General features: G+C 40.2%; 1 protein-coding gene across 1 annotated transcript in view; it reads right to left on the reverse strand.

The window, feature by feature from the left end:
• LOC118818109 (AT-rich interactive domain-containing protein 3B-like) overlaps positions 1-16,249 on the reverse strand; it is a 90,469-nt gene that overhangs the window by 45,215 nt on the left and 29,005 nt on the right. The window contains exons 3-4 of the mRNA XM_036585244.1: positions 1,792-1,866; positions 287-359 (exon numbers count right to left, since the gene is read on the reverse strand). Coding sequence (XP_036441137.1) covers positions 287-359; positions 1,792-1,866 — 148 coding nt within the window. The remainder of the gene's footprint in view (positions 1-286; positions 360-1,791; positions 1,867-16,249) is intronic.

Raw genomic sequence — 16,249 nt, forward strand, 5'->3', positions numbered from 1 at the left:
TGTGCAAGTTTGTGTAAGATGAAAAATTTGAGCTGTTAAATCTTCAAACAGAGACAAAAAGAAAAAGCGAGAGCTGCCAACAGTACAGAATAATGACATAATAATAACAGTGTATGCACATGTTGTGATGTGTTAAAGTCTCTGCAGGACCTTCATCCCCTGGAGGTTATAGGTTCTGACCCAACTCAAATCCAAGTAAACATCAACTGCCAAGTGTATAATCAACTCTACAGACAGTGGAGAACTGACCACAGCACATCCAGCCAGTCTGAGGGAAACGTCTTACCTCTCTTCTGCATGAAAGTAAAGAGATCGTCCAGGAACTCTTTTCTGTTGGGGTCATTGTCCAGCTCATACAACTGCAGGGGTGAGAGAGAAAGGACACAGTTTGGCATATCAGCATCACCACAGTGCAACCACTCAAAGATAAACTAACAAACACTGATAGGTGGTTTTGAAAACAGCAGACAGGAAGATGTTTACACAGGGAGGATTCACTCACGTGGGCCAGATTCATAAAACTGGGCGGGAACAGCACCATGCCAGGCAAAACGTGGGAGATGGTAAATAAGAGCTATTAATAAAGTCACCATGGTGGTGATTTGCATGCCGGTGTCTTTTTAGCGCTATGGTATTTTTATCAGTGTCCCAGGCAAGAGCCAATCAAAATCCACATGTAAATGAGGTCTTATGATGTGTTTAAAAAAGTCCTGACTGACAGTGCTCAACTTGTATACACTAAACAGATGGATTTGGCTCAGACAAAAAAAAAAATCTTCAATAAAACTTTTTTTATGTGCCTAACAAAATAAACCCCATCCCCTCCCACCCACTTTACTCTGGTACTGAGGTCAGCAACTCAAATGTTAAGAAGAGCCATTTTGTCCTTTCAACAAAAATCAAGCCACCCTCAGAGCCACAACATTATATGTCCATTTTACCATCTTGGCTGTAAATCTGTCTCAGTATGTGCTGATGTTCTAGTATTGTCTATAAATATACATAAATAAACAAAAACACAGACTAACGTTTCTCCGCTTTAAGCTTTAGTTCAGTTATTGCTGCTTTTCTCGCATCTCCAGCAGGAAACTTTTCCTCAAAAGTGGAACAGTTTCTTGTACAACATCTCTCAATGTTCAGTTTTTTACGAGGCTGAAGTCGCTTCTCATTCGCCAGCTTCTTGTTTGAATTTTCCTGTTCCACCTTAAATCTCAGCCTGAGGCGACAGAACTGCTACACTATTTAAGGTAGAACAGAAGAATTTGAATAAGAAGCTGACTTCAGCCTTGCAACTTTTTAGTGTTTGACAGTTTCTTGTTGCAGATTAAATGTAACAGGAAACCAGCTGGAGTGATTATAAATACTAAGTCCATTCATCCCAAAATTATCAATGTTTGTCTTAAATCTCTCTCTTTGTCTTTTCATTGGCTACTAGCTATTTTCTGTGTTTCAGGGTTAAAGGGTGAATTAGCAGTTCTACATTAACTCCAGCTTTTAAGAGCATTTATTGTTAAACTGTGTTGAACGATCAGCAGAGCTTTATTTTACTGTAAAGGAGGATTATTTTATTTTTACCTACAAATCTAATTCTGCTGTGGAGCCACAACAGGGCAGTTACAGTTGCCGATCCCTTCTCTGGTAGGACGCACCCATCTGCCTAGTTTTAATCACTGACGATAAATGAGAGATCCTGAGGGTCTGTATTGGTGATACAGATTCTGTTTCAAATTTAATTTTTTGATATCAGGAGATCCATTATTTTTATATGCATGTTTGATACGGTCAGCTCACCTTGGCAAAATCTCTGGATGCCTCTCCTCTTCCTCTGCTGCTGTCCGACTCCTCCCCCCACGCACCAACTCCATTCTGCAGAGAAAAGAGTAATGACTGTCAGACCATCCTCACCATCCTCACCATAACCATCCTCACCATCATCATCATCATCATCATCATCATCAATACACACAGCATAAACAATTAGGATGAAACTTAATCCCACCTACCGAACCCGTGAAACCTTTTTTACTATTAATAGTCATTACGAAACTAATATATAAGGTGTATTTACATATCAGTTTCATGATGAATATTAATGAGATTTAATGCATAATTCATAATAGTTACTGAACAAGAAGTCTTGAGATTGATAACCATCCCAACACACCAGAATATTTTCCCAATCAGACCTAGATAATAATCGCCATGGCTTCCAAAACCCAAACCAACAGGTTTTCCACTGGAAACTCATTTTATTTAAACTCCTCATTTTCGTTTCTTTTATTCAATTTCATTTCATGATCATGCATGTCTACCATTTTGATGAACTCTTGGGGGTTGAGACCCCATTTTTGCCATGTTGTTATTGTCATCTTTCTTGAATTAAACAATAAAATAACAAAAAAAAAGATTAATAGCAGAATAATAAACCAGAAACAGGAGGAGTTCAACTCAAATAAGGAATGCAAAGCATCATCATCATCATCATCATCATCATCATCATCTATAAGTAAGCGCACAAGTAAACACCCTCAGTTGAGCCGCACTCTCACAGGTGTCTCTTCACAGGAAACGGTAAATAAAGTCGTCCAACCGCTTAACCTTCCCCCCCTCTGACCCCCATCTGTACTCCACCCCCATCCCCTGACAACCTACACAAACGCTCACCTCCCCCACTGGACTCCAGCTGCACCCCCCACCCCTTTACTCCCCCCAACCTATCTCCACTCGAAGGAGATGCAACAGGGCCCAAGTTCATGGACTGTGTGCTCTGACAAATTTTGTGAGGGGGTGGTGGGGGGGAGGTAAAGGGCTCGTGGGGTGGCCGCTGACCGCACAGGAGGCAAGGTGAAAGAAAATAAGGGCCACAAAATGTTCCGGAGAGGAATTTCTGCCCCACAAAGAACCAATAAAGCCCTGAGAACAAAACCAGGCGTGAAGAAGCCAGAGAGGAACATCTGACGCCAAAGGCCGACCCAGAAAAAGAGCAGAGGGTGAAAGATTGCTTTACTGAAACATGCATGCAGGAGCACTCTTTGGACCTGGGCTAGACATTTAGATAACATGTTTTAAAGAACAGCTACAGCACTATGATGTGATAATAGCATAGATAGAAAATACCTGTAATTGTGATATGCTCTGCAACAGATCAAAAACATATTGGTCAATATATTTGAGGCCAGCAATAATAATAATAATAATAATAATAATAATAGTAATAATAATAATAAGTACTGCCATTTTTTTAAAACATTTGAGCACCTCAGCTGCCTTTTACATGAAAACATCATGACGGACCAACAGAAATGCTCCAAAAATGCTTAGAATAAACTCTTTACATTAAATTACAACCCCATTTCCAAAAAAGGGTTAGTTGTGCAAATCATTTAAACCCTATATTTTATTGAAAATGCTTCAAAGACAACAAATCAAATGTTGAAACTGATCAATTTTACTGTTTATTAAAAGATATTTGGCCATTTTGAAAAGTCAGTATTCATGATGGTATACAGGTGCCTTAGTGCACACGGCATGGGTGACGTTCACATCTGTGAAGGCACCATTAATGCTGAATGATATATACATGCTTTAGCAACATATGCTGCCATCCAGACGACGTCTTTTTCAGGGAAGGCCTTGATTATTTCAGCAAGACAATGACAAACCACATTCTGCATATATTATAACAGCATGGCTCTGTATTAAAAGTCCTGGTGCTAAACTGGCCTGTCTGAAGTCCCAACCTGTCACCCACTGATAACATCTGGCGCATTATGAAATGAAAAATACAACAAAGGAGACCCTGAACTGTTAAGCAGCTGAAATCCTGTATCAAACAAGAATGGAAAACATTTCACTTTCTAAACTACAGCAGTGTCTCCTCAGTTCCCAAACACTTACAGAGTGTTGTTTAAGAAGAGGTGATGAAACACAGTGGTAAACAGGCCCCCGTCCAAACTTTTTTGGAAGGTGTTGTTGGCCTCAAATTCAAAATGGGCATATTTTTCAAAAATTTCTCAGTTTCAACATCTGATTTGTTGTCTTTATACTATTTTCAATGAAATACAGGGTTTAAATTATTTGCACATCGTTGAATTTTGTTTTAATTACATTTTGCACAGCGTCCCAACTTTTTGGGAAATGGGGTTGTACATTAAAGGTAAAGAATGTTTTTGCCCTGAAAAGTTAACATTTTGAGATTCTTCTTCTTTCTTTGGACGGTGACGTTAATTTGCATTTTCTGCATGAAATAAATACCTTAATTCATCAAAACAGCCAGTGAATCTCACCTGGAGCTGCGACTGAACAAGAACATTACAAAAAACATTGTAATTAGTTAGACGTCATTTGCAGCATTTACCAATATCAGCATTCACCAATACAACATTCGTCAATGTCAGCATTATCATAATAAAGATTAACAATCGATATGTTATGCAGCTCCACATTAAGCATAATATAAATGTAAAAAATGCCTTTATATTTAGGAGTAAACTTAAATCAATGCCAGGGATTTACGCATGGATGAAAACTCTGGTCACCTTTTAACCCTTTAAAACACCCAGAACCCACCGGTGGGCCCAAAGTGTTATTACACACCTTTATAACCTAAAAATAGCTCAGCTAGTTTGCATTGAAGTCCCTGTAGCTACTGAGCTAATGAGCCTTAGTATTTAATAAGCTTAAGATTTTAATTAAACACTTCAGTTCAGCTGAGTTGTGGTTTAGTTTGCGGTTATAGTAAGTTTTTAGATTTAACTAATGTTTATTTATAAAGGCCTTTGTGGGTGAGTCAGGGGTCCTAGAGCATGGAAAACAAGATACCACACATCCCTGCAACCAATGAAACAGGGCCACGTTTGCTCTGTCTTGGACGTGGCATCATCGAGACTCAAGCTAGCGACCACCTGAACTTGTAAAATTCAATGAAAAATGAAGAAAATGTCCATTTGAAAGTGAGAAGTCTTCACTGTTGCTCGCAGGACATTCCAGACCAGAATTTACATGACATTATCACACATTACTGCTACCAACCGTAGTAAATGACAGAACACTGCATTAAACAATACAATAACCACCTACTGACTTTAAATGGAATGTATGGGAACCTTTGAAACAAGCCAATAGCTCTTTAGCAACTCCGTCATTTTGAATGAAGCGATATGCGATAGATCACATTATAAGCTGAACTTTGGTAATAGGCAGAGATACATTCTCATATGAGGTAACTGAATGGTCTCCTTCAGATGGCAGACTTTTTTCCTGACAAGTCAATGCTCCAAAAGTAGACGTTTTGTGGTGTAGTAAGCTAATAATCACATAATATTTACAGGGTAGTGAAGTAAGCTGCTGCATTATGCCAGAATGGGCCTACAGACCTCCCAGTTTAGGGATCTCTATATTACCAACCGTGAGCTTTTGAAGATGCTGGATATTTAGCTGCTCTGCTGATGTATTTAACATTTCAATATATTGATCTGATCAATGTTTTAGCCTTATAACACACCCACTTGTAAATACGCCAATCAGCTGAATCAGGAAAAAACACCCACCACGTCTGTGCAGGGTATGGAGGTACTCAAGGACCACTAGTTCAGTATGAAGTGAATATTAAAACTACATATGTAGTTAATGTTTAATCAGAGTCTATGGCTTGATGTACCTCACATTCACAAGTTATACATCACCTATTAAACCTAAGCAAACAAGAGCACGCTGAGCAGGCCTGCACATGGTAAACAAAACGACCGCACGTATGGATTAACCCTATGCAACCTGAATCAATGCAGGCTAATTCAATTAAATCAGCACACTGCGATCAAAACGCATAGATTAGTCAACTTAAAATAACGCTTTTCTATACCTGTAAGTGATAGCTGTATTGTGCAAAGAAGAAACAATATATAAACAGGATCCAGAAACGCCGCCAACTTCTCTGGGCCCAAGCTCATTTAAGATGGACTGAGGCGAAGTGGAAAAGTGTCCTGTGGTCCAAAGAATCAAAATTTGAAATTCTTTTTGGAAATAATGGACACTGCATCCTCCAGACTAAAGACCTCCCAGCTTGTTATAAGCACACAGTTCAAAAGCCAGTATTCATGATGGTTTGGGGGAAGCATTAATGCACATGGCATTAGTGTCTTGCACATCTGTGAAGGCACCGTTAATGCTGAACGAAATATACAGGTTTCGGGCAACATATGCTCCCATCCAGATGACCCCTTTTCAGGAAAAGCCTTGCATATTTCTCCAAGACAATGCGAAACCACATACTGCATCCATCACAACAGCATGGCTTCGCAGAAGAAGAGTCCAGGTGCTGAACTGGCCTGTCTGCAGTCCAGACCTTTCACCAATAGAAAACATTTGGCGCGTCATGAAATGAAAATCCGTCAAAGGAGACCCAGGACTGATGAGCAGCTAGAATCCTACATCAGACAGGAATGGGACAACATTCCTCTCCCAAAACTACAGCAAACTCCTCAATTCCCAGACGTTTACAGACTGTTGTTAAAAGAAGAGGGGATGCTACACAATGGTAGACTCGGCCCTGTCCAAATTTTTTGCGTTGCTGCCATCAAGTTGTAAATGAGTTCATATTTTTCATGAAATGGTAAAATGTCTCACCTTCAACATCTGATGTGTTCTATGTTCTACTGCGAATAAAATGAGTCTGTGAGTTTTTATTTACATTTATTTACATTTTACACAGCGTCACATCTTTGTGGAATTAGGGTTGTAGTGTGGTATAGTGTCAGAAAACACAATAACGAGTAGATTAAAGAAACAACTAGACACGGTTTGAGGCAAATGTGCGATGACTGAAACATGCTAATGCTAATTGAGGGGGCAAGCTTCCATTACCTAAGTGCAAATGTAAAGAAGCAAACTTCCAACGTCAAACATGTCTTGGCTCATTGACTCATGATTTTAACCTAACTGCTCCTTTAATTAGGCCTCAACCAAGTGATAAGATACACAGTACTGTATGGAGAATAACAAACATGCATCTATTTCACCCACAAAACAGTCAGAGCCATAAAACACGCACAGCTCAGAGTCAGAGTGTCGACCGCAGAGGGATACAGAGGCACGCTGAGAAAAGCAGACGTGTTTGGCCTTGTTTGAGGAACTGTGGTCAGTGCAGGAATGTTAAAACTATGTTCTTTGTCTTGCGAAAGGACACGCCCTCAACTTTTCGCTGTCCACTACCCACCCCTTTATCTGTGTGTATGACAGACACCTGGTATTGTATCTATACATACAGAACAGCGCAAAGTCTTTAGCACCTAAGCAAAGTATTTTAAACTACTCATCTCAGCAGTAAGTGTTCCAGTACAAACTCCATGAAACATAAAATAACAATAAATGCAAACAGACAATAACGCAGTAAAAAGGTAGCTGATATGTGGTGAACTGGATGGAAAAACAACAAGGTTTTGCTCCAGATTTCTCCTGGACGTCTCAAGCCATTGCACGGATTTGTTGAACTCCATCACCAGCACATGTGATTTAACACAAAGTATTGATTAGCCAAACTACAAGCAATAACTGCAAGGAATACTCTGCCTCCATGAGGACAGGTTCGGAAATGGTAAACCAAAACACTGACAGACATAAAATAACTACTTCTTGCATTAATATATTCCATTTGTTATAATATCAATGTTTTTCTCTGCCTTTTGTGCAGATAAAGCTAAAGAGCTTTTAAAATCTAATTTTCTCACATGCTTCAAACATTTGCACTGTACTGTATTTACTCTAGACATAGACATGCACAAACACATGCACACATTTGTTTGGATACTTTGCCAGAACATGGTCATATATTTGTACCTATATGTCCAGTAAAAATAACATTAAAATAAACAGAAATAAGTAGTAATTTTTGTTATTTATTAAAGTTAGAAGAACACTGGTTTGATTCCTGACCTCTCACTGAACTCCAGCAATCACATGCTTAAGTTCCATCAGCAGCACTTGACTTAATTTAATGAAGGACTGATCAGATAGTACCTAATACCTATTACCATCAAATAGGTATTAGATGGTAACTGTAAATACTGGACTTCCTCGAGGAGAGCTTTGGAACTGGTTGAGCTAACACACACACACACACACACACACACACACACACACACACACACACACAATCACATTGCATTTTTGTATTTATTAATTTATTGCTCAGATAAATAGATATAAATCTCATTATATCAGCCTAAAGCTCTTGCTCATCTGTACATACTGTATATGTAATAACCTCAGTCTTAACCTCAGTGACCAAGAATAAATGGTTTTGCTCTTTCGGTTTAAAAAAAGAAACATGGAGCTTTTATAAAGGAAAAACAAAGGACAAAAGCAGACTCGAACACTCTCACACAGTATCTCTCTCTAACCTCAATCCTTTCTTTCTATCTTTGCTCTCCTACAGGATTATAGAGAAGCCCGTGGCCGCAGTAGGGGGGGATATCAGGTCGTAACAGGATGTGACTTGTTGGCCAGAGGCCCAATAAGTGGTCAAAGATCGGAGCTAATGTTCAGATTTGCTTTACTGAGTATCAGTGAGTCTGGAATGCTTCAGTCTGTGCTGCTCTCTCAAAGACCATTTCAACACAATATATATTATATAAATAAAACCTCATATCTCTCTATATATATAACCTTGTATATGTGTAAATTTCATGAGGAATGGACAAAAAGAAACGGCCCAAAATGACTTGTAAAGTATGTCCTCATCCTGTAAAGTTACCATATATATATATATATATATATATATATATATATATATATATATATATATATATATATATATATATCTGCTGTACCACTTAAGGTGGGACCGCAAATTCAAATAAGAAGCCAACTTCAGCTTAACCACATTTCTCAAGTCATTAGTGCCATGCTTCGTGCTACATTTGTGAAATGTTAGTCATTCATGCTTCAGCACTTCTTTTTGATGTTTAATGTGCTAATATGTATTTATTAGGCTCCAGAGAAGTTTTACCTGTGTTCTGTAAAGCCTGTCCATCAGCTGGTGTTTTATTTAAGCAACAGGACCCGAGAGGGAGTGTGTTATCGCGAAATAAATCACAGCTGTGATTTGGTCGCACGAGCCAAAGGCGATAACACACTCCTCGAGTGTTCTATCGCTTTTATACAACAGTTAAATAAATAAAGTAATAAATTAATAAACTGGGTCGTGAACGCGGCGTTTAATATGTTTTAATGTTAGAAATTCCTTCTGCCAAATTATAGTTCCTTAACAAGCAGCTTGTTGCTACGTCAGAGTAACGAACTCCGCCCACTCGCTGCACAGCCGGCAGTTCGTTCTCCAGCTCCTCACACTAAATTCCCAAACTGTCATCACCACTGAGCAGCTTTTTTGTTTTTTTTATTGCGGCAGTTTTATGGCTCAGTCCGATTTGGTCAGACTCTGAAGACCAGACCACACGTTTGGCGAATGGTGTTGGGTTCATTTCTGGCTGATTCCAGGTTGTTCAGCTGTTCTTCTGTCACAGCTGCCGACTGAAAAGCTGCTCAGTGGTGATGACAGTTTGGGAATTTAGTGTCGTCTCATCTTCAGAGTCGGACCAAATCGGCTGTCGGTCAAATGTGATCTTAAAAGTGTCCGTTTTCTGTTTGTGGCAAAGTAAGAAGTAAAAACATTGAGCATCTCCTACAGCTGTCAAAGTCGTTGCTTAGCAATGGCGTCTCAGCGGCGTGATACAGTGTTTGTGGAAAAACTGTGATGTTGTGTTAAAATAACAGCACGAGTTAGAACGCCGCTCAACCAATCAGCTTGCGTGGCCGAAACTAACTGTTGTGTAACGTTACCATATGAAACAGTGAGACGGTGAATGTAAGGATTTCAGTCTATGGTGTAACACGGCTATCGTACACGCAAAGACTGTTCATCAGCATTGTTTACATTTCAGTTCATCTGAAACAGACAAATCTCTTCACTTCAGAACACACAAACCTGAGTTTCCTCTCAAACCTGTGAGGCAACAAACAGACACACACGCTCAAATCTGATCATTCTGACCACATCTGTACTGAGCACTTTATAACCCCTGACTGGAGGCGCATTACAGAAAGTATGTATGTCAGGAGTTTCCCAGTAGCTGTCTGGTTGACCAGACACTGAGTGGAACGGAAAGCAATCAAAAAAAAACAAACTTTTTTGTACCATATAACATGTTCAAAAATGTATGGCACAAACTTGCTTCCGGTTCTACTTCTCTTTTTCACTTCTCCGAATAATCTATAGGACAAACCTGCCAGACCTGAAGAAACTCTGTCAAACCCGCAAGAGTAACGCAATCATGCGCAGCGGGAACTGCATTTATATGACATGAAAATGAAGATATCTGACCTTCAGCTCATGTGAACGGACAGATAAGGGAGTCTAAACTGCACACTGAATTATTGGGTCAGCGAGTCTCGGCGCCCTCATGGTTGCGAGTCCTTTATCAGACAGCTGTAGATAAGAGCGCCCAGATATACGTGTAGACTCACATGTCCCACTCTGAAGTTAGTGACCACTAACAACAAGACACATCTTGTGGAATTAAGACATTTGTTAGTTTTAGGTAGTTAGCTACCTGAGTAATCTACAGACAGTGGTGAGCTAGCCTCGGCTAGCAGCCTGTGGAATTAGACATCAGTTAGCTAGCTGGGATTGAGTTGAATTAACAGACATTAGTGAGCTAGCTTTAGTTAGCAGCCTGTGTTATCAGACATTGGTGAGCTAGCTTTAGTTAACAGCCTGGGTAATCAGACATTAGTGAGCTAGCTTTAGTTAGCAGCCTGTGTGATCAGACATTAGTGAGCTAGCTTTAGTTAACAGCCAGTGTAATCAGACATTAGTGAGCTAGCTAGCTAGGACTTGGTTAGCCAGCAACTTATGGAATTAATAGACCTTTGTTAGCTAGCGTTACTTAGCAGCCCGTGGAGTTTAGACGTGAGTGAGCTAGCCTCAGTTAGCTGGAACCCCGTGCAATTAGAAGTTAGTGCGCTAGCCTCAGTTAGCTGGGACCCTGTGGAATTAGACATTAGTGCGCTAGCCTCAGTTAGCTGGGACCCCGTGGAATTAGACATTAGTGAGCTAGCCTCAGTTAGCTGGGACCCCGTGGAATTAGACATTAGTGAGCTAGCCTCAGTTAGCTGGGACCCTGTGGAATTAGACATTAGTGCGCTAGCCTCAGTTAGCTGGGACCCTGTGGAATTAGACATTAGTGAGCTAGCCTCAGTTAGCTGGGACCCTGTGGAATTAGACATTAGTGCGCTAGCCTCAGTTAGCTGGGACCCTGTGGAATTAGACGTTAGTGAGCTAGCCTCAGTTAGCTGATACTAGTTGGCTAGCTTTATCAGCCTGTGTAATCAGACATTAGCGAGCTAGCTAGCTAGGACTTGGTTGGCCAGCAACCTACGGAATTAATAGACCTTTGTTAGCTAGCGTACTTAGCAGCCTGTGGAGTTTACAGACATTAGTGAGTTAGCCTCAGTTAGCTGGGACCCTGTGGAATTAGACATTAGTTAGCTAGCTAGGACTTAGTTAGCTTGCAGCCTTTAAAATTAATAGACATTTGTTAGCTATCTTTAGTTGACAGCCTGTGTAATCAGACATTAGTGAGCTAGCTAGCTAGGACTTGGTTGGCCAGCAACCTACGGAATTAATAGACCTTTGTTAGCTAGCGTTACTTAGCAGCCTGTGGAGTTTACAGACATTAGTGAGTTAGCCTCAGTTAGCTGGGACCCTGTGGAATTAGACATTAGTGCGCTGGCCTCAGTTAGCTGGAACCCTGAGGAATTAGACATTAGTGCGCTGGCCTCAGTTAGCTGGAACCCTGAGGAATTAGACATTAGTGCGCTAGCCTCAGTTAGCTGGGACCCTGTGGAATTAGACGTTAGTGAGCTAGCCTCAGTTAGCTGGGACCCTGTGGAATTAGAAGTTAGTGAGCTAGCCTCAGTTAGCTGGGACCCTGTGGAATTAGACGTTAGTGAGCTAGCCTCAGTTAGCTGATACTAGTTGGCTAGCTTTAGCAGCCTGTGGAATTAACAGACATTAGCTGTGGACAGCGCGTTTTTAGACATTTAAATTGTTCAACTTGATTGACAATCGCGACACTTGGTAATAGTTGGTAATCAGCTCAACTCTTCTGTGCATCCCTAACAAACACACCACACCAGCTGATCTACAAATAAATATACACAACTCTAAACACAAATCTAAAATTAGCAAACCCAGCCAAAACGCTTACATCGTGGTGACTTCAGACAAACACACACAAAAAAGGAATAAAATGAAAATAATGAAGCAGCAGATTTTTATCCCTTTAATGTGGCTGCGCAGGCTTTGAAACGTTGCTTTAAACACAGTAATAAACAGCGGGAACAGGCGGTTTAAATGATATAAAACTTTTAATATAAAAGTTGCTTTCCTGGGTGTATGTATGTGCGACTGGAAGGCCTCAGTGGAATAATGGCTCTGAGCCTGCAGCCCCGAGTCCTCCCTCTCCTCACTAATCTTTTCCCATAAAATTACTACCTGTCAAACAGTAGACGTTTGGGGGAACCGTCAGAAGCATGCGCGGGGTGTGGTAGAGTAATCGGCCCAGAGGTTATTTCTGGGCCAAGTGAATGTGGCCTAGCGCACAGCGTGCCTTCCGGTTCAAGCGGACTTCTGGAAGCCGGCCAGAATCTGTCAGACACACTGACCCGCCACTGAACGGCAGAAAACCACAAGAAAGCTTTTCACTGCCTGCTTCGTCTACGCCAAGTAAGAACTGCTGCTGCCTTGGGAACATTATATACACTGTAGCGTAACCTAGAACTACGATCTAGAGCTTTTTGAGCATCGTCAAAGAGGATTAGTTTGTTTTCTGCTTCTTCACGTGTGGTAAAGTACAGTAAACAACAGATATCATACAAAAACAAAAGCGTACAATAAAGTATGAGGGCACCAATGGGAACTGTGGGCTGATGCCATTTTTTCATGTACATATCTGCTGATGTTGATACTTGGTCATGGAAAGAGTTTGAACACCGTCAGTCAAACTATTTGTTCATTTTTCTAAGAAAACACATCCTCTACAGAGAATGTAAATACAGCACTTTTATGCATATTTTAGGACAAAATCTCAGTTTATTTGTTGAGTTTAACATATTTGGGAAAAACAATGTGCCATAATTTTCGCGCTGGCCACATTTTGTGTTTTATTTTTCCCAATATATTAAAAGTGTGTTCTCTGAGATTTTATTCTCAATTAGAAAATCAATAAATTATGTGATCTGACCAGGGGACCCAAACTTGTGCATGTGACTATAAACATTTGTAAAATATAGCACCTGGGACTACATCTACCTGGATCAGCATTACAGAAACAACTTTACCTACTTTACTTTTAATGTAAGTCAATGGAACCAGAATTTTTTCCAAGTCATTTTTGGTCATTTCTTTTGCTCTATTCTTCATGAAATTTACACACAATGTAAAGAACACCAGGCAAAAACTGAAAAACGACAAGAATGGAGATACAAGGTTTTCTTCCGACAGCAGCGATATGCCTAATGTACTTATTAAATATATCTGAAAATGTATAGAAATGGCCAAAAAATTGTTTAATATATATGCAGAAAAATGAGCCAAATCCCAAAATTCCTTATCTTGACAACAAACCACTGAACAAATTGTTAGTACTGGATAGCTTTTCCCTTTGGCTTCTTGCAGACAGCCTTCACAATATTGTTCCACTAAGCATTGATGGCTTCATACAGCTAAAAACACTCCCAAGCTAGTTTGTGTCTAATGTGAGTCCATATATTTTCTTTAGGGTTTAAATCTGGACTTATTTTTAGGCCAATTTTTTTGTAGTGTACTTTAAGTGTACAGTGGAATAAAACACTGCATTCGGAATGTATCTCACATACAAGAAAACACATGTATTTCTTTTCCATATGGGAAGACGGTACACACACTATCAAATTCGAATAATAATAAAATTTCATTTTTATTCGCAAACACCATTGTGGCATCAGCTCAAAGGACTCGATCTGACGGAATTTCTCTTCAATGAGCTTGGAGTGGGAAATAATTCAGCAAAACATAAGAGGAGACATTTTAAAGTGTACATACTGTGAGAGCCTAAGAAGGTTAAATGGTGAGTCAGACTGGAGCCTGATGTCCAGTCATGTTGAGGCCTCTGAGTCTAGGAAAGCAGATGCATGTAGCTTCTCGTCCTAACGCTTCAGGCCTCAGGTCCCAAAAGGACCACCATTCATCACTTTAACTAGAGAGATATCAACAAGAGAACGAGACAGACTGGAACACGCACGGAACGCAGCGAAATTGAGTGAGAAAATCAGGGGATTAGCTTGGCAGTAGCACTGACTCTATCTCTACACCATCTCTATTAGCTACAGAACAAACTCTGTGGGAAATTTTAACGGTAGATTAAATTCCCCAGTTTAAGGGGAATTCCACCAATTTTCCAAAATTTATGAATAAACAAAGTCATTCTGTGTGGTTTGGTGTGAAATGGTTCTTTGTAGAGACTCAGATTTCTTTACAGTGGTGGTGATAGGAACCAGACGTCACCATGTCTAGAGCACAACACCTTTCATGTACCCCTCCGCCATGAATGGATTAAAATACCTTTTAAGCCAAAAATGTGTCAGACATCAGGCAGCATACAGGTAAAAATTCACGTAATAACTTTCTGTGAGGGAGCTTTCAGAGGCATTAACTCTTCAGACGTCTGGTTCCTATCACCACCACTGTGAACAATTCTGATTTGGCAAGTTTCTCTAGAACGGAGCATTTCACACCAAACCACTCTGAACGACTTTGTTTACATCCCAACCATTTAAATATGTAGAATTTTTGAGTAACTGGTGGAGTATCCCTTCAAGTAGGAGTGCCACTTTTGTTCACTCACTTAAATAATGAAAAATATTGAGTGCAAGTAAATAAATTCTTTATTGATAAAATGCTCAGGTAATTATGGGATTATTTTTAGGTTAATATTCTCCTCACAGAAAAGTCTAATGCTGGAGGTTTCACTGAGTTTACCGGAGACCAATGCTAACCCGCTAAAATACCCTGAACGTTAGCTTAGTAGCTCATCCCAACCAACAGGCACTCAGATTAGCTCTATTAGCTGTGTAGGTTCGATATACAGCTGTTATGCTTTTTCAGGGCCAAATATGGAGAAAAAACACAATAGCTGTTCAGCCAAGATCAGTTAGCCATGAAGCTAACTGCTTCCTCAGGTTGGATGCTGAATCATATTTTCTCTGTAATGGATATTAAAATCATAGCAGCAACAAAGCTGAAAACCTTTAAATTTAGGGTGCAGAAATACAGCATTAAATCGTACTGAAGCACTGAATTGTTGTCATGATTAGCATGTTAGCTTGTGGCTTGTGCTTTAGCTTGGGGCCAATATATTAGCTTGAGAGCTTCACACTGAGGCACTAGAATGATACAGCACAGCTTTGTTTTAAATACTGTACTTTTACAAGGTTGAATAATCGAAATAAACTGAAAAATGTACACATATACTAAAAGGCAGCCACTCCTTGTTTATCATGTAAAGTAGTATGACTCAGTTATACAGAGAAAACCACCGTTACAGGGAAAATGTTCTCATATACTGTAAAGGAGAGCAGCAGTTCCACTTCTGACCAAAGAAAACAAAAAACACCATAAACTCTGCTGCACTGTGAGAAAACTCTCACATTGACGCTGGACTGAAGAGGAAACCACTCAAAAATGCCACAGTTTTGAATGTGATTCTCAAAGCAGTATCACAATATCTACAACTTCAACTGAACAGTTCTACTTTGCCTCATTTATGCTGCCGTATGATCACTTTGCGAAGGTTTTTGCCTAAAAAATGTTCTCATGTACTGCAACGAGAACAGAAATTCCCACTTCTGATAAAACGGGAAAAAAGGGGCGACTGAATCGACAGGCCAGCGAAGGGAGCCTCCGCAAACAAGTCTAACAAGCCGCAATAAACGCCACCCTGCCAAATAAACCAAGCGCATTTGTTCTGTTCAAATCCCTTTCACCAAGAGTCCACATTCCATACCACCTCCCCCAACTCGCTTACAGACAGGTTGTAACCCCAACCCCCTCCAAACTCCCACCTCCAGCCTGACGCCCTCACAGGCACCAGTACCGTTTGAGGGGAAAACTGCTTTTGCATAACTGGCATGTTTTGGCCCTTTACTCCAGCTGTGG

Source organism: Colossoma macropomum, unplaced genomic scaffold (assembly GCF_904425465.1).
Source record: "Colossoma macropomum unplaced genomic scaffold, Colossoma_macropomum, whole genome shotgun sequence".
Lineage (NCBI taxonomy): Eukaryota > Metazoa > Chordata > Actinopteri > Characiformes > Serrasalmidae > Colossoma > Colossoma macropomum.